The sequence below is a fragment of the Neopelma chrysocephalum genome, unplaced genomic scaffold (genome assembly GCF_003984885.1).
Source record: "Neopelma chrysocephalum unplaced genomic scaffold, ASM398488v2 Primary Assembly neopelma1_44, whole genome shotgun sequence".
NCBI lineage: Eukaryota > Metazoa > Chordata > Aves > Passeriformes > Pipridae > Neopelma > Neopelma chrysocephalum.
In genome coordinates this window covers 5,632,472-5,651,077 of record NW_020897703.1, presented here as the reverse complement: position 1 = coordinate 5,651,077, position 18,606 = coordinate 5,632,472, and the positions used below count along the sequence as shown (strand labels likewise).

The 18,606-nt window shown below is 38.8% G+C and overlaps 2 protein-coding genes across 15 annotated transcripts in view; both read left to right on the top strand.

Moving 5' to 3' along the window:
• Positions 1–10,324, top strand: part of ANKRD44 (ankyrin repeat domain 44) — a 136,324-nt gene extending 126,000 nt beyond the window's left edge. For 9 of the 13 annotated variants that reach the window (XM_027678166.1, XM_027678163.1, XM_027678162.1 and 6 more), the window contains 5 exons: positions 1–146; positions 985–1,067; positions 2,197–2,279; positions 3,349–3,440; positions 5,633–10,324. In XM_027678166.1, the coding sequence (XP_027533967.1) occupies positions 1–146; positions 985–1,067; positions 2,197–2,279; positions 3,349–3,440; positions 5,633–5,898 (670 nt within the window). In that variant the 3' untranslated portion in view covers positions 5,899–10,324. Of the gene's footprint in view, positions 147–984; positions 1,068–2,196; positions 2,280–3,348; positions 3,441–3,750 lie in introns of all 13 variants that reach the window. The other 4 variants (XM_027678168.1, XM_027678167.1, XM_027678171.1 and 1 more) reach the window with 3 other exon arrangements.
• Positions 10,325–11,215: 891 nt separating this feature from the next.
• The window catches only part of PGAP1 (post-GPI attachment to proteins 1), a 37,957-nt gene continuing 30,566 nt past the window's right edge, over positions 11,216–18,606 (top strand). Inside the window, exons 1-2 of one of the 2 annotated variants that reach the window (XM_027678172.1) lie at positions 11,216–11,378; positions 15,556–15,709. In XM_027678172.1, coding sequence (XP_027533973.1) covers positions 11,226–11,378; positions 15,556–15,709 — 307 coding nt within the window. In that variant the 5' untranslated portion in view covers positions 11,216–11,225. Of the gene's footprint in view, positions 11,379–12,152; positions 12,173–15,555; positions 15,710–18,606 lie in introns of those variants that run through there. The other variant, XM_027678173.1, reaches the window with a different exon arrangement.

Genomic DNA, 18,606 nt, shown 5'->3' with positions numbered 1-18,606 from the left:
AACGCCCCTTCACGCCGCAGCCTTTGCCGATCACGTGGAGTGCCTCCAGCTCCTCCTGAGCCACAGCGCACAAGTGAACGCTGCGGATCATGCAGGGAAAACACCGCTCATGATGGCAGCTCAGAACGGCCACGTAGGGGCTGTAGGTAAGGACATCCCTGCCTCTCTTAGTCCTGAAGGGAGAGTGCTACTGCAGTTACTATCCCAAATGAGTCATCCTTTTTATCCTGTGAAAACTAAGAAAGGAAAATAAATTAATATGCTTCTGTAAGAAGCTACCTTTACACCTGTAAAAAAGTATTTTTTCTTCTCAGCAGCCTTGGTGAACATTTGCAATAACAAATTTGAGTCTTATTTCCTCCTAAGATCACATTGTAAAGAGCACAAAGGGAGTAGTAATTCTATTCTCCTGTTTACTTCCTTGATTTTATAGAGCAGTAAAGCTGCATGTGTGAAAAGGATTGTGTAGCCTTTTTCTGTCCTCTATTATAGGAAGTCCTGTTCTTGAAATGGCAGCTATCAGCAGCTGCTTTTCCCAGGCTAGACTATATGCTATAGGCATACAGATTTGGGACCTATTATCCTTGGAGTATTCCCTTTTCTCTAGCTTCAACAGCACAGGCTGCACCCCCAAATTCTTTATATCCACTTAGTCCTCTCAGAGCAGGATTCACAGTTGTTCTCAGGAGAAGGTGATTCAGGCAAAACTTGCTGATCTGCAAATAAGGAAGTTCATAAATAAATTAAAATTAATATACGTTTGACACTTTGGGGCACAATGAATAAGCTGTTAGCTCTGACTTTGCTTGCTGAGTAACTGCACAAGATTAGTCTGTTCTCATTCACTAATTTCACTCCATGTTATAAAGCTTAATTGATTAGCATGTATGCACACATATATTGAAATAGTAATGTTTTTTCCTCTGTTTTGACATGTTCGTCTGCCCATTGGGTTTGTTCATTGATTTCTACTCCATACCTCAGACTTTTTGGTGAACATTGCCAAGGCTGACCTGACATTAAAAGACAAGGAGTCAAATACATCTTTGCACTTGGCTAGCAGTAAAGTAAGTTGAAGACCTCTCAATGCTTCTTGCTCATCACAATCTGTGTGAATGTATATGTGTGTTTATGCTCCCAAGTTTTTTTCTGCAATGGAAATGTGCTGGTCAAACTCGTCATGAGAAAGGGAACTTGTTCCAAGCTTTTTCTCAAGTCTGTTTCAAAGTTTGGTACATGGAGAAATAGGGATACCTCTTAGGGCAACTGAAACATAAGCAAGTGACACTAAGAGAAGTAAAGGAAACCCTGTAAGATTTTACCAGATAACCTCAAAGTAAAATAGCTTAACAGGTTCGGTAGCAAAATAAAAATAAAAGTATTTTTTCTTATTCTCCAATTTCTGTGGAAGGAACCCAAAATTTTCCCTTGACAGAGTAGCAGTAAAACCAGAGGCATTGATTAGTTTGGTGGTGGTACTGCTGTTTCTGCAAGAAAAAATGCCCACAGGATTCCCTCTCCTGGGCCTTTTCTTTTGCTCCTATCCACAGATTGGATTCCAGTTTGATTGTATTATTCCAGTTTCTGGAGACCCATGAGCCTTGCTGAATTCTCAAGGTCCTTCAGGCAACTGTTCCACCTGCCAGGACTGTAGGCTCAGCATCTGCAACTTGCTGTGCTGAAACAAGATCGGAAATAAGGCCTGGATCAGTGTTATTCCCAAAGATTCATTGTTAGAGCTCTATCACACTTGACGGGGTTTTGTAGTAGCTTATTAATAATACAGAAAGGCATTTAAAGACTCAGCACATTACTGCTTTCTGAGATGAAACCATTCTATGTCACTAGATAGTTCTGATAAATCATCCACTGAATGCTCTCTCAAGAGAAACAGCAGTACTCTCTGAAAGCTGAGGAAATGAATTCATATTTAATGAATGGAGTGTTGAAAGACAGGTGAATGTGTAAATTTCTGAATGTGCTAAAACATCCCAGCAGTGGTGGTTCAAAAATAGTATTTTAAGGCTCCTATAGTTCACCTTCTACACAATCTTACTGAGCAGCATGTTTTGTATTTCAAATTGAGTTATTAAATTTCACTTTTATTATGTAACATCTTATTATGTAACATTTCTTTTGCCTCAATTTCAAAGTCCTCAGTGAATTAACACTATTGGGTTTTTTCCCCGATTACAGGGTCATGAAAAATGTGCCTTGTTAATACTTGACAAGATACAAGAACAGAGCCTTATTAATGCAAAAAATAATGCATTGCAGACGTAAGTATAACCTAATCCTCTCAAGTTCAGTTGATTTACCAGAAGATTCCAATTTAGCATTTCAAATTCATGTCTCAGATTTTTTCATAGAACAGTAAAGTTAATTTCTAATTTTTTTAATGCATCCCCTTAAAAAAGACCAGAATTGTATTGCATTTTCTTTTTTAATTTTTATTCCATTGATGTCAATTCTATACGTGATCTGGTGGAAAAAATTATATGAAGTCATTTATTTGACGACTACATCAAAATGTCTATTAATCATGTGAATGTGCAAGTATACATCTGGCATTTTCTAGCTTTTTGAGCTTCACCTTAAATTGAAATAATTTATTTAGACTTATTTAGACTTAAGGTGGTACATTTAATTTCCAGAGGGTTTTTTAGGTGATACTGTATGTGTAACTCCTGTCCATAGCACACATTATCAGCTGCAGCTGTTTGACCTGCGTGGGGGAATCTCACTGCAGGAGATTCAACCAGGAGTTCAGGTGGCAGATGATCTAGTGCTTGCAGAAGAATTCACTCCATCTTAGCCCATTTTACCCTCTTCCAATATGAAAATGTATTTCCTGTCCTGTTAATGTCCCCAAACAGGAGCACTGGGTGTTGGACCAGGAAAGGAGAAAACCAGTGGTTAATTTTAATTTCCAGCTGCTCTGCAATAACAGAGATTAGCAATCGAATATTCAGGGATAAAAAGGCAATACAATGATTCTGAACCGTCTGTAGTAGCCAGAATTAGGGATGGAACACAGGCATTTCTTCAGCCTTAGATTCATTTTCCTTTTAAATGTCAATTTTGTGCTGCAAAGAGTGCAAAAATATGAGCTTTTTAAAGAAAAGCTTTAGACTTTAGCCATCTTTGTGTGCTTGCACATATGTTTTATAGATATGGTATGATTATTTCAAAGGCTGCAATATAATTTAGTGTCTACAATATAATTCTAATGATCCCAGGAAGGAAAACATTCTCTTTCAGATTCTGGGTGTGCTTTAAGCATTACCTAACTTTGTTTAGAAAATCTGTTTTAAACTGAACTTGAATTTAGTTGCTATGTTTTTGTAGACCTCTCCATATTGCTGCACGAAACGGCTTAAAGATGGTGGTTGAAGAATTGCTGGCCAAAGGGGCGTGTGTCCTAGCAGTAGATGAAAATGGTAAGTAAATAATATACTTTGACAGTCTTCAGTAGGACCCAGCAGGTAATTTTACAACAGACCGAAGCAATAGACTTAAAAGGTGATGATAGACTTCATTGATGCTTTTATCCTTCCAAGAACAGACAATGAGTTGTGTGAGTACCTATTTAAAAACATAAAAAAGATACTATTTATTTTTCTTTAATATAAAAATGTATTCTAAACATCACATTGGTCCCTTTTACTGTTCATTTTGCATGTACTGTCAACAGCTAGTCTTTTTTAATGCTTGAGTGCAGTGGTAACTTGAATTTCCTAAACATGCAAGTGGCACCGGATAATTCTGACGCCTTGCAGAAGAATTAAGGATTATGCATTCAATCAGCGCATGTTTTAATGGGTAGGAAGAAAACCATCAACATATGTTTGAGTGTGTCCCAGTTCATTCTGAGATCAAACCTTGTGCTTGCCATTTATCTGACCTAATCCAAGATGCAATTAAATTACTGTCGCTCATAAAATACATGATTAGTTAATAAATTTAATAATTTTGTTTCAGACTTCAATAAAGTCCTTCCCTAAACATTATAAAGCCTATAGAGAGATGTGAGTCTAAAATTATAGTTTTAAAAAATATCTTCCTGAAATAAGTTGGTCTTTCTTACAATACTAACTTAATGTCATTAACGTAACAATTTGGTACCTCCATCTTTCCATATCTGTAAAGTAACAATAATAATACTCACCTATCATTGCAAGACATTTGAAATCTATGGATGAAAAGAACTGAGTGGTGAGTATTTACTATAAACTAAATGCCACCTAGCTATACTTGCATGAATGAGTTCCACTGAAGTCATCTGACCCTAACCTCATTGTAGAGATAGGGAACAGAAAAAGCAACCAGGCTAGGTTCTAATAACAGTCTGTATCCTTAAAAGTGTACATACAGATCCAGCTAATTTCTATGTAGGTAACAAATGAAAATTAAGTTTAAATTTTATACACATTTTTATACACAGTTTTTCTAATTGTAGTTGTTTCTAGGAACAAGCTTAAAACAGAGAAATTTAAGTCCAACCTTAGTGTAAGTACAGCTCTGAAGAATAATAATGCTTGGAACTCAGTGGAAGAAGAAATACATTGACTGCAGCCAGTGCTTAAATGTGCACAAAACTGTACTCATGTTTTCCCACCAAATTCATGTATGCTTAAGGCACTCTTGGATTACTTGCAGCAGCAGGTACCAGTAATGGTCACTGCCTCATATTACTCGTGCTGCAGCACTTAAGATTTAGCCAGCTGCCAAAGAATTTGTCAGCTCTGACCATAAAGGAGGATTTGTTGGAAGGTGCTGGAGTACTGCACAGTGGCCTGTAAAATGTACAGACAGCAAGTGTAACGAGCACAGTGGTTTCCAAGGTTCCGGTACGTGAAGAACTGTTTTAGGGGCAGCACTTGGACAGGAGCCAAGTTAAACTGCAGTGAAGACAAGCTTCTAATAGCTCCCCAGTCCTTCCCTTTACTGACATTGAAATAATATTAGCTTTGTATTTAAAGTGTCATGTATTTTAAATGCCATGCTTGCTGAATACAGCAATTAATTCTTCTAACACAATGTAAATTTGGGTAACTAAACATCCATGTAGTCATACCTGCTATCCATGTACCCTGTGCACTGGTCTAATTCTTTTATAATTTAATTCCTAAATAAACTACTCTCCGAGTTGAGTAGATACTCAGCTGATCAGTCTTTAAAATCATTTGCTTATTAAATCAAAATATTTTTAAACCAATGTCTTTTATGTTCTAATGGAAGTCGTTGTTCTCAGAATGAGACTCATTCATACGCACAGAAACTGAAGCCAGTTTCTGTCCCTGTTGCTGTACCCCCGTGTTCTGTATTCATCACACTGTCCGTGCTGTAGAATTGTGTTTAGCAAGTGCTTTTATTCAAATTGTGAAGTCCGTTTGCTGCCTGGTTTTAAAAATATAGTGCTTGTTGTGGTCACGATGATTTAAATGCCCCACAGAGTGTGTATGTTCCCAGCATGTCTAATGTGAAATGAGTAACACCCCTGTTGCCTGGCATGACTGTAACCGGCCATACATCTCCCGCTCCGATGTCCCTAGAGATGTATCTGAGGAATGCTCGGTGCTGCCCCCGGTACCTCAGTACTAACCGTTGCCTTGTCTGCGTTTGTGCCCAGGTCATACGCCAGCCCTGGCTTGTGCTCCTAACAAAGACGTGGCTGACTGCCTGGCACTCATTTTGGCTACCATGATGCCTTTTTCTCCTTCCAGTTCAGTGACGGCTTTCAACTTCGTTTGTTTTAAAAAAGACAATTTGGGCAGGACACATCTCTGCGATGGCTCCAGTATGGGTAGCATTAACTCTTACAATAAGCCCTTGAGTAATAACGTAGGAACAGAGGATGGGTACAATGAAAATGATTCGGATTCTGAAACATTTTGACTCATTGGTATTCAAAAACTTCTTTTCATTATTATTTCATTTCAGCTTTATTTTTTGTCTTTTTAAAAAGCTTAAATCCCACAACTATATTCTTAACTATTATTCTTGACAAGTAGGTATTGAAAGATTTGTAATGTTGATGAGAATCAAGCCTTTAAATAACAAAATTAGAGGGATTTACTGGAACATATTCCCGTTAGTGTTCTGCAGCTTTTCCGTTTCCTGATGTTTTCTTTAGGCCCAAAGTGCCCCTGTGGAAAGTCTCTACCTCTTATTTTAAGTAGAAAAAGAGAAAATGCCTTTTTTTCTTTTTGACAGCACAAATAAACAGGGAACTGTTTGTGAAGAATTCTTTCATGTTTTAGCTGTATCTTTAGTACACAAACATATTTCCAGCGTAGCCTTCAAAGATTAGAGCATCACCCCCTTCCTACGTTTGTCTGTTTCCTGTTTTCAGGGGCTCTGTTAATTAGATAATTTTTTTATACAAACCAAAGGTAAACTTGTAATCTTAAAACTGCCTGTATTACTTTTCTACAGGAAATGAAACCTTTTACATTCTGCCTGTATTAAGCACTTAAACATACAGAAGGCACTTTTTACAGTTCTTAGTTGCAGCACACAATTAAAAAATGTAGTTGTTAACTCTTAAGGCCAAATTCTACTCATCTCACCATATTTTCCCATGGACACCACTTGTGTAAAATGAAAATCACTTGGCCCTTATTTTTTTTCAATTCAGCACAAACGTGTATGGTTTATTTGCACTACAGAATTAGGGTCATTAGACGATTCTGTCACCTGAGCCATTAATCATGATTCCAGTATCAGAAAAAAAAGGGGAAAGAGGGAGAAATCAGGTGTAGACAAAAGTGTATGTAAAAGTTTATAGTGACTTGCCAATTTAAATGGATTTTTTGTTCCTTTTCTATGGTTAAATAACTTATTTTTACTGTAAACAGTATCAACTTTTAAAATACTTTTGCCAGTGTTTGGATTAACAGAGCAAAGGTAAAGTAATGAAAGCATAACACCAAAAGTTGAAATACCAAACACCAGAAAACATAGTGTACTGTGCAGGGGATTGGAGATAACATGCTGAAAAGCCTATTGTCACCAGCTTTTAAAGCAATGTCAACTTTTTGAATATGTTTACTCCTTCTGCCAAAGTTTCTAGGTCAAATGGACCACAACCCTCCTCTGCAACAGATGTACAGAAGGAAGAATGAGACTTTGTAAACAAAAACAAAAAAACCCAAACAAAAAATTATCATGAACTAACCAGCTGTACCAAGAGGACCAAAATGCTTCAGTAATTAAATTGAAGACTTTGCTACTTTTATTTTTTTCTTCAAATGTGAGTGACATAATGAAGTATTTTTTCCTAAACCATAAAAATATAAACTTTTGAGGTAATTAGTAGTCTTGAGTGAATTTTACATTTTATGACGCAGGTTTCAAGTTGACATTTTTAACTGATGTGTTGACCACAGGTGGGTTTTTTTTGCAGACTAAAAAATATGTTCATATACTTCTAATGTAAATGTTTTTCTATTTATTTGAAATGAAACAAATGCCCAGGAAAAATAACCATGGCTTCTTCTCCTAGTTAGCATTTACGCATACTGTTTGGCACGGTGTGAAACAAAATGTGAATCTAGGCAAAAGTGACGGCCTGAGTAGCAAAGGAAGAGTGGATGCACTTTGGGAGAGTGCCCATCTTCTTGTGTGGAATGCAAAGGTTGGGTCCACAGGCTTTGTTGGTAAAAAGCAGAAAGCAAAACACCTTCCCCTGTTTAAAGAGCGTAAGAAAGGGATCCAGCCCCTTGCCAGAGAGGTGAGAAAACACTGAAGAGCTGCAGTAAAGAGGGGAAAAGGTAGCACAGCATGGAGCCAAGGTGTTAACATTCCTGTGATTCACGCTCAGGTTCTCTGCAGGCCCAGTCTGTGCTGGGAAAGTGAGATGAGCTTCCTTGGTGCTTGCTTTTGGCAGTGGAAATGAAAAGGAAGGACTTTTATTTTGGTTGCGATATTTTTAGCCATGTTCCGCTTAATTGTTAAAAATCTATTGGCAGATTTCAGTTCCTTAATTAGGAAAGAAAATTAATTTTATTTTGCCTTGTGAAAATTAAATATTTTTCCTTGAACGTTAACGATTTTTCAAAGTTTACAACAAAAAAAATCACAAGGGATAGTGTCTCTTTCAACTCTCTAGTTTCTGCAGTAGAATGACAGAGCACCTGAAACCCTGGTTTTCTCCTCAGAAATAGCATAAAATAACATTTTAATGATTGATTTTTCTCAACAGTTTTCCTTTTTAAAGTTGCAGAATAGCAATAACCACCTTACTTTAAGCACTGAAAATAATAGGAGAGATCAATCGTTAAAGTTTTCAGTGATGCTTGTTCCGAAATGAATAGGAGTCCCAAATTTTGGATTCTTTATGTGGAATGATGGCATTGAAAACAAACAAATGGAAAATAGTTGCCACTTGTCTAACAGCAGGATTCTTACTTTAAGCAGAAATGTAAGGAGGCTCCTTGGCAGGATTAGCCATGTCTTATCCTGAAATACAGAAAGTTACCCCATAGTACATGAAATTACTTCATTAGGAGGAAAACAGCACTCTTTACAAAGAGTTGTTACATTATTTTAAGCAGCCATTTAAAAAGTTTCAGTATTTTTACTTGCTACCAGACAGAGTTAGGGAAATTACTTCTCTTTGCGATACCTCATAACTCTGGTAATTGTGTAGTGCAACAGCTCCTGCCTCTTAGTGATGGACACAGCATCCCAGAAGCAGAGGTGAATTATGCTGATCCTTCTAGGAACCAAATCTAACCTTTACCCATTAAACTCTTCTATAAACTACCAGTGCTGTCAGTATGCAGTATTCCAAAAATCATTGGAACATACGCTGCGTTCGCCCCTTAAGGGCACTGCGAATGTGTTTTGAGTGTTCTGTATTGAGGAGGAAATCTGCCACGAGCGAGACACTTGGAAGTTCTCAGTGTTGGCCTGTCCCACGTCTCACGTGAGTCACCAGAATCCCTTTTTTTTTTGTATGCTAGTACATTAATCTGTAATTTATCACATGTAGAAACATATGTGTAATTTAGGGCAGGTATTTAAGCATGGGAGTAATTTTACTCTTGTAAATAATCTCCTTGCCTTTCCGTGGACTTTTTTACAAGAGTAATCATACATAATTGTTGCACTTAACCCTGGATCCTGCAATTTACAGTACATGGACAACTTTTGTGTCTGCACCAAGCAAAGAGTATTTGGGGAGGGGCAGCTGCCTGCCCAGGTGTATTAGCAGGATCGTTTCATCCTGTATTTTAACCACAGCTGCAGGTGGAATCCATAGCAGGATGGGGTCCCAAGTCTCTCTCATAAATACTGAGTTACAACCTCCGGACTGCCTGAAATTGCTGTGAAATAGCTCAGGGGATTTCTGTTCATCGCTATTAAAAGGGCACCATAATGTGTTTGGTACTTTTATGCAGTAAACAACTGCCAGGTTATTGAATTAGAACAAACACATGAAATGAATTGTTTATCCATTGTACTGTTGAGAAACTTGGTTATGTATCTTGAGAATGATTTAAAAAAAAATTGTGATTTTTATTCTTAGTCATGTAAGAAATATTAGAGTGCCTTTTTATATTTGTGTATAATGGAAATGTTTTGTGAAACTTGTCTTTTTTTTTTCATTTGAGTGTTACAAAAGCAATATATTACCAGTAAATTTTCATTTCAGACCTTCTTTGAATGTATAAAGTGTTTCTTCTTTTCATATGTTCTACCTGCATTGAAATGAAAATTAATATGCTAAATTTCTATAGGAATAATGTATAATTTTTGCAGTGCTGAAAATGCTTTCTTATTACACAAAAATTAAACCTTAGGTCAGTGTTATAGGAAAGGGCGTTTTAAACTGGTGACAATCTGAGTGTGTGTATAAAATGTAATTTTATGCGTTTCTTATGCAGTGATCTACATATTAAAGCCAATATCTTATGTTTTGTAGGTTTTGTCTTATATTTTATGCTTTAGCATGTGCAATATATCTTTACAAACCATGGTGATACGCATCTGGTGCCAGTGTTATATTTTGCATAACATTTGTAATAAACAATATAAAATATTGTTTGATGGTTTCAGTGGGGTTTTGTCGGTATTGTTTGCTTTTGTAAATTGAAGTTTAAGGACTTGGGTAAATGTCACATATGAAATGAGGAAAAAAGTTAATTCAGTGAGTGACTTGGAATTCAACCTGAATCTTCTCAAGCACAGTTTAATAACTTTTTCAACTACTGAATGCTGTATTAATGTAATAAAGAACCCTAACTGTAAACTACTCTTGCAATGCATTCAGATGGTTATTTTTACAAATAAAAATGGTACAAATACTGTTGGAAAACGGAGTAAATTTTGTTTCTTTTAACGGGGGAGGTGAAGAGGGAGGCTTAAGTATTTAGCAGTGGAGATGAAAATGCAACTATATGCGTAGGCACTTTGTATTTCCCTCGTATGTAAATACTCCTCGCCTTAGGAAGCTGACTTTTGTATTGCTTCCTCTGTAGATTGGGGGGGAGGAGCAATAACTTTTTTTTTTTTTTGGTCAGTTAGTAAGTGCCTTACTGCTGTGTTTTTCTGGTGAGCAATAGCAGCAGTCCTGGGTGTGCCCTGCAGCGGGCTGGGGCAGCAGTTCCACAGGGAATAAAATGCAGCAGAGTGCCTAAAGCTAGTTAAAGATAGATACTAAGGTGTTAAATGTACCTAAATTAAAGCAAACAAACACCCCCCCCCCCAAAAAAAAAAAAAAAAGGAAAGAAAGAAAAAGAAAACCAACACCACTAACCATCATCAACCACGCCTTTTACGTCGTGAGTGCCGGAGGCTTTATGGACGTTTATCACTGAACTGGGGTGTTTCGTACTCTCACCAGGGCAGGGGCCGTAGGAGCACCTGCCCGGGAGGTATGCGGGTTTACTTTCGGCCAGGTGAGCTGAGAGGGACGAGGGCAGGACTCCACTCACAGCCCCAGCCCGGCCGGAGGCGGCGAAGCGGCGCCGCCGCAGCGCTGACCAGCCCTCCCCATCATGGCGGACACACCTCCCCCGCGAGCCGCGACATGGCGGGCGGGCCCCCCAGCGCCCGCCCGACCTCCCCAACATGGCGGCCGCCCCGGCGCCGGCCAGGTTGTGGGGACCCCGCCCGCCCGCTCCGCCTCCGGGCGGTGGCGCTCCCGCCCCGCCCCGCCCCGCCGTGCCTGTGCGCGGGCAGCCCGCGGAGAGCAGCGCTCCGCTCTGCGGGGCGCCATGGGGCGGGCTGGCCGCCGGTTGCCCGCGCTGGCAGCGCTCTTCTACGGGGCGCTGGCGGCGCTGGTGCTGCTGGGGGTGCGGGACGTGCTGTTCCTCTACGAGGAGAACCGGTGCAGCATGACCTACATGTACGAGTACCCCGAGTACCTGGTGAGTGCGGTGGCGTGTAACAGGTGGGACCCGCCGCGCCCGGGGCGTCGCCGTCCGCCCCGCCGCGGCCGGAGCCGGGAACCGGGAGGAGCCGGAGCCTGAGACACAGCCCTGCCGCGCTCCCCGCGGGAAGGGAGGACTGCCCCAGCTCGGCGCTCCGCTGACGAGCCGAGGCGGCCCCTGCGGGGCGGCGAGCGCTAAATGGGGCACGGGCAGTGCGGGCTGGTGAGGGGTCCATGTGCTGGCAGCAGGCGCTGCTGTGCCCGCGTCGTGTGGCGGTGCCCCTCGGGAGATGCCGGTGGGAAGAGCTGCCCACCTGTAACCAGCCGGGTGTTTCGTACTGGTACAAAACCTTCCCGCGTTCTAACCTGCAAATGCCTGTAGTTACCTGTAGCCGCGGTAAACCCGTCAGAAGCTCATCCAAGCGTTGGCAAAGGAAGAGGCTGGGCCAGCTCCTCTGACAGCACTCACAGCACTGACAGTGCCCAGGAGGCCGAGCCTTGCACTTCTTGGCCCTCTTCGTCACTTTGTGGTGTGAAGCAATTAATGTGTCAAAAAAGCTCAAAACGGAGGTTTGAATGTGAGTGTATTTCTCAAGGTAGTGAACAGTAGAGCAAAGTCCTCTCTGTGAGCACTTCAGAGGTGGCATGTCCTGCAATGTCTGGGAGAAATTGTAAATCTGTCTGAGGTCCCTCTTGTTTTGCTAACAGAGGCTTGTAGAAGTCTGTTTGAAAACCTGGGACCAGTTTGAGAGAGGGAGCTGCTGCTGGAACATGTCTGATTTTCCAAACATGGTATTCTGAATTAATAGTGGGAGGATGTAAATATGTATTTGTAGGTTTGCTGCTAACTCTGCATGCAGTTGTTAGAAAACAGTTTCTCTTTCTAATAATAGTTCTTACTACAGCATTTTCTGTCTTATTAAAAGCATAATTTGTTGACTTCTAAACATTCATTTAACATTATCTAACATCTATGTTGGAAAAAATATGAAGTATTCTAAAAAATACTCTGATCTGAAGTAGGTTGCAAGCTGGTTTACATAGTAAAGAAGATCTAAAAGCAAAACTTTAGTACCTAAGTTGTTAATGAAGCAGAAAGTTAATTTTTGGATCTATTAACCTTCATTTGCTAACCTCGACATAGTCATGTTAGCCTACAAAAGAGAAACTTGGTATAGCTATAAGGGTTGTTTTGTCAATGCTGTAGTACAAATTTGTTTAAGCAGTTATGAATACTTAAATATTGCGCGACGAGTTTTCAGATCTCCTAGCAGCCAAAACCTACTTCAGCTTCAATCTGAAGCCAACCAACAGAAAGTTACTAGCAAAATCTGTGTCATGTTATTGGCGGTTGTCTGAAATTCTTGTCAGCCACCACATGTCTTTTGTATTTACTCGTTGTGTCAGGGCTTAAACAAAGCATCTCTAGGCGGCTGTTGTGCTGGTAAGGAATGCAAGGCTTAAAGGTAAGCAGTAGCTTCATGCAGGTGATGCAAGTCACCACTGGCTGTATTGTCTCCCGGAATTTCTGTTTCCTGAATAATCACTTTCACTGTGTAGTACCTTATGCTGGGGGAGAAATTGTGAACTGGTTTGGGTTTGCTAAGGCATTATTCTTTTCAAGCACCTCTTTACTGTTGGAGCGGTTGTGTGTTTGATTTTTCATGTGTTTATAGTGCTGGCTTTGGTAGGAAATCACAGGGTAGGAGTTTCAGGTAGGAGGTACCTGTCCTTGCTTCCGGATTGGTATCACATTACAAAACGAAGAGCTACTTGAACACTTAAAGAAGAAGTCTCGTTTCTTTTGTGTCTGTCAGTGTGGGTTAGCTCACAGTCAGCCTAATGCTAAGTAATGGAATCACTTTAGATTTTCTTCTTTGTACTGAACGATCTTTTTTTGTATGAGTTGTAGAATTGCGGTACTTGAATTTAATGTGTGCTTGTCCTGTACAGTTATACTTGGTAAGAGGCTCAGAAGTTAGTAATGAGGACTTTTTCACATAAACCTAATTTCTTTGGAAACCAGGGTGAAAAAATGAAGCCTACATTGACATTGTAAAAAGTTACTGTAGCTCGCCACTACCGATTACATAAACCGTGTCTTGGGAATTCAGAATTTAAATCCAGTGTCATGAAACATGAAGGTCTGTTTTCCTTTGGAGTTATGCATTGCCATTTTGTTTATAATATTTGAGCACTGTAATTTATCAACCCCCCCACCAGTATTTTGGTAGTACAGTTTTCATGGGGTGTGTGGGTTTTTGCTTTCGACATTGACCCAGAGAAGGACAGCTTGTGAATTTTAGGTTATGTAAAAGTTTTTGAAAAGACAATGAACCAGGAAGATACTGTGGAAGAGCAATTGGCTTGATCTACCAGGAAGTCATATAAGCATATCTTGATGGCACTCTTAGTTCAGTAATGGAAACTGATGAAGTTTTTTTCATCACTTTGAAAGTCTTTGAAAAAGGAGCAGCACAAAGGAATGAGAATGGGGCAATGAGGTCAGTGAAGTTGGAAAGGCAAGATGATGAAGAAAAGGAAAAAAGGCCATTGAAAGGATGATCTGAAGACATAAACCCTGAACGAAGCTTAACCTTTTTTGTTCACAGTGAAAGAATGAAATACACTCTTTCTACTTCATTAATTAATTAATATAAATAAAATATTGTAAATAATACATAGAGAATATAAATTTTAAATATAGATATCTCAAACATCATAAGAAAAGGTTGCAAATAACCAATATGTCAAACAATTTGAAGGCTAAGGGAGAAGGAAAACAGTCTTTAGCTGAGGAGAGACAGAAGAAAAGGGGAAGGGAAGGAGTGTGTGGGCAGGAAATTAAAGCTAAATCACCTTTGCTGTAGAGGCAGCTGAGAGAAATAATGAAGTATTTGAAATAGAGATGTTTCTATTTCGTGAAAACAATGAAGAAAGACTTTAGAAAAGATTTCTGATGTAAAACTGAGTTCAGGTTTGGCCTTATTCTGCAAATTTTTTCCTTAAATTATAAAATACACCTTAATGCATTTATTTTTTGTTGTCTTATTTGTCTCTCAATGAGTGTAACATAATTAATCAAACGTTGGAACAAGTGTATTTGCATTTATCAAAATTTTAAAAATCTGTATCTTAGAAATTCAGAGTTATAAACCAGCCAACCTCCTCCAAGCAGGAGTTAATTGTCTTGTTGTTTACTACGTGTTTGGTTTAAAACAGTGTCACGTGACTCTTAAGAGTCATGACTTAATAGTCTAAGATTAATCCTGACCCAGCCCTGAGGTTCAAAGAGATTTTGTTCTTTTCTCTTTGGGAATCATAATCCTGTGAATAAGTTAAGTGATAGGTTGAGGGGTTAGCTGTATTCTTCTTGGCGTTAATACAAGAAATATGGCCCTTTTTAAGATGACAACTGACATGTAAATTGGACCCTGAGTTGTTATAAAACCAGGTGGTTTGTCACTAGGCCTCAAAACCAACTCCGAAAATGAAACAAACAGGAAAAGCACTGAAGTGTAGGTTGTTTTTTTCTGATGAGCCATATTGAGGTGGTTCCTACTATTGTTTAAACTCCCATTGCAGATGACATCTCTGTAAAAATCACCTAAGAGAATTCACACAGTATCTGTAATTTACCCTGACGTAACAGGTGTCATCTGACAGTCACCTACATAAGCCTGTTCTCCAGATTTTGTTTCGTATCAGGTGCAGTAGCACATCCTTGTTCTCAGTTATGTTGTATGGGAAAGGATTCCAGAGCAGGAATAATGAGGATCACTCACAAGCCCCAGTTTCTGGTCTCAGATTCTGCTGTCCTGGGAAAAGTGGTTGGGCTTTGGCATGGCTTTTTATTCCTTTCCACCCCTGTATTATAAGCTGGGTTTACTTTATGAATGTGCAGTTTGTTTCAAAGCTAGTTAAAGTTAATTGCTGTTTTGAGTAACTGCAGCCACTCATTCTGCACAGTAATACCTACTTGAACAATATACTTGATACTTTAATTAGTTTTTTTTAAAGCAAACCCCAATTTTCATTTGGTATTTTTTAGACTGTAACTTAAAACCATACATAAAATATAAACCAAATCATTTAAGTGGCTCTATAGCCACTATATTTTCTTGTTTGTAACACTATAAACAAAGTATTTGTTTTCTTTTTAACTTTTGCAATAGAAAATAAAATTACCCAAGAAAACAGCCAGAAGATACCCAGCATATGAGCTCTATCTCTATGGGGAAGGGAATTACGCTGAAGAAAACAAAAACCTCCTATTGACAGGAATTCCAGTTCTTTTTCTTCCTGGGAATGCTGGCAGTTACAAACAAGGTAAGTGTTTAGCAAAGTTATAAGTATGTTACAAAAAAGGCTCTCACATATATGCATTAATTAGTTTTCTGTTTGAAATACTATCAGCTAGAGTCATAATGATTGATCCTATTATGATATAGGTATCCTTGTTAGTCCATGTTTAATTTCAGATAGTCAAAATACATTATTTTTGTTTGAAATCAGTTAAATGTTTAAGGTATAATATTTCTCTGGAGTAAGACTTTAACCTTTGAAAGCCAGAAACAGTACAGTGCTGTAATATGGCAGCACCATACCCTTCCTGTACTTTTGTTTGCAAACATCCAGTTGGTTTTGATTTGAATAATGTTTTGTGCAGTTTATGCCAAATAAAACAAGATCTGAATTTGATTAGAAGAGACTGAACCCTCTATCATCTGTGATGTGAAGGAATTACATGCTTTAGAAATAAGCAGCATCTTGTGGCTTGCCCTGTAGCTTCATTATTTCCTACTTCTGTATGTAATGGTGTTTTTTCCTCAACATCATCTTCTCACTTTACATACAGCCTGCTTTTGTTTCCCAGGTTATTCCCTCTTATGCTTCTAGGCTCCAAATGAAAGGAAGTAGTAGTTTTAAAGCATTTTTATTTTTCATTTCATTGTGAATACCAAAGCTAATCATTTGATGAACATGAAGTTTTGTGTTTCAGGGTGTACTCTGGTATCTGCAATTCCTTCCAGGCTGGGTTTGTCAGACTGTAATTTTTATTCTCTAAAATGTGCTTTGAAACGGTAACACTCACTGTGTTAGCAAACTGCATGGATGTGCGTGGGGAAAACCACCATACTCTGAACCCTGATACCTTACTGTGATAACTTCTCCTTCTATTTGCACTGAACTTGATGATTAAATTACCTGATTTCAGAGAACCTTTACAGAGTTTTGCTTTTTTTGAGAACATACTCGCTTAGCTTATAACAACATAAAATATTTTACTAACTTGTACTTTTAGAAAACCCACACAAACTTCCAGGCACAATATCATCCAAAGAAGATTACAGACATAATGGTTATGAGAGCTGCCATATGGACTTTTGTAATTGTGCATCAAATATTGCAAATCTGTGAATTAATGCTCTCTCTAAAAACATGACAGTACATCACTAGGCAGTAAATAAAATGGTACTTTCAAGGCATGTTAGGAATCAAAAGGAAGTATCCAAAGAATAAACAAACTAGGTGAGTAGAGGTACTACATGGTGTGGATATAGTGTGTTGCTTAAGGTTAGTAAATATTTGAGAAACAGAGAGACTAGCAATAAGTCATATGTGCGTTTTACAAAACCTTATTAAAAAAATTATTCAGTGGCTGAGAATATTTTTTGTTTTATTGTGGAATTTATGGAAATTCTTATTTTGTTCAGAATTTATTGTCAGATAGCACAATTTTATACTATAGATAAATATAGATACTTAGAGAAGCAGAGAACGTGTTGCTATTGCAATTTTCATATTAGTTTAAAATATGTTTATGTTTGCTGAGCAATGAAGACAAAAGTGCTGCTGCTGCCTTTGCTGGTCTTATTTTCATAAAATCATTTAGGTTAGAAAGGGCCTTTCAGATTATCAAGTCCAACCATTAACCCAGCACTGCCAAGCCCACTACTAAACCATGTCCCTAAGGACCACATCTACACTGCTTTTAAATACCTCCAGGGATGGTGAGACCACCACTGCCCTGGGCAGCCTGTTCCAATGCTTGACCACCCTTTAGGGGAAGGAACTTTTCCTAAGATTGAGTCTAAATCTCCCCTGATGCAACTTGAGGCCATTTCCTCTTGTCCTTTCACTTGATACTTCGGAGAAGAGGCTGACCCCACCTCACTACGACTGCCTTCCAGGAGGTTTGGATGTGTTACTGGCACTTTTGAAATGTTAATTCATCATCTTCCATGGGCACTAAAATGAACTTTGTAAAATGCACAAAATTCAGACTTTGAGTAAAAGATGATTTGGAAATGAACCTGAGATTGGGAGAATTCAGATCCTTAGTTCTGTTTAGCAATCTGTCACACACTTGCCTTGTGATATTCTTGTGCAATATTCTTGTTCCTTTTACTATGACCTCCAAGATATAAGGTTATGATAAGACACTTGATCTTTTAAATACTTTTTAGGCATTTTCAAACCATTTTGAAGGTGGATTTATTGCTTATTAGCTATAGATAGAGATTGACTACAAATCAGATTTATAATTTTCATCGTCCTGATAATATCTGTTTGGGTGCTTGAACGTGCAGAGTACTTCATCAATATAACTGTCCCATTTCAAGAGCCTCTCTGAAATTTGTTTGATACCTTCATTTCTGTAGCAGACTTTTCTGAGAAGGAGGGTTCTGCAGTTCCCTCAATCTGTTGTACTCTAGGAGAATCTTGCTCCTGTGTGCTGGATTTGGGCACACCTTTCTGGTAGTCGTTAGTTATTTTATATACTTGTCTTGGGGACTTTCTCTTTTATTTTATTCTTTCCCTACCATGTATTTTTATTTTCAACTGTTACTGTTCCCATCCTGCCATGTCTCCATGGAAACTTGGGGACAATTCTGCTCTTGAAAGGCTGTATTAAATAGCAGCCAGGGTTAGACAGTGGAAACAGGTCAGAAGTAAGACCTTGTAAACTGAACATTTCCTCCCTCAAGGTTTTAGATGGAAAAGTGTCACATAGGGTTTGGTTTTCCAATCCCCTTATACGTATTTTAGTGTTATTTGGGAATGTTGTCTTAGAGTTGATGATCTTCAAAGGAGTTTTAGGAAAGCCTAAATTCCTAGCAGGAGGAATGCCTCTACAGTTGAAATCAAGAATGCTCAGTTTGCCTTCTTGTCCTGGTGGCAGTAAGAAGGTATAAATGAGATGAGAAAACAGCCCTTGGGTG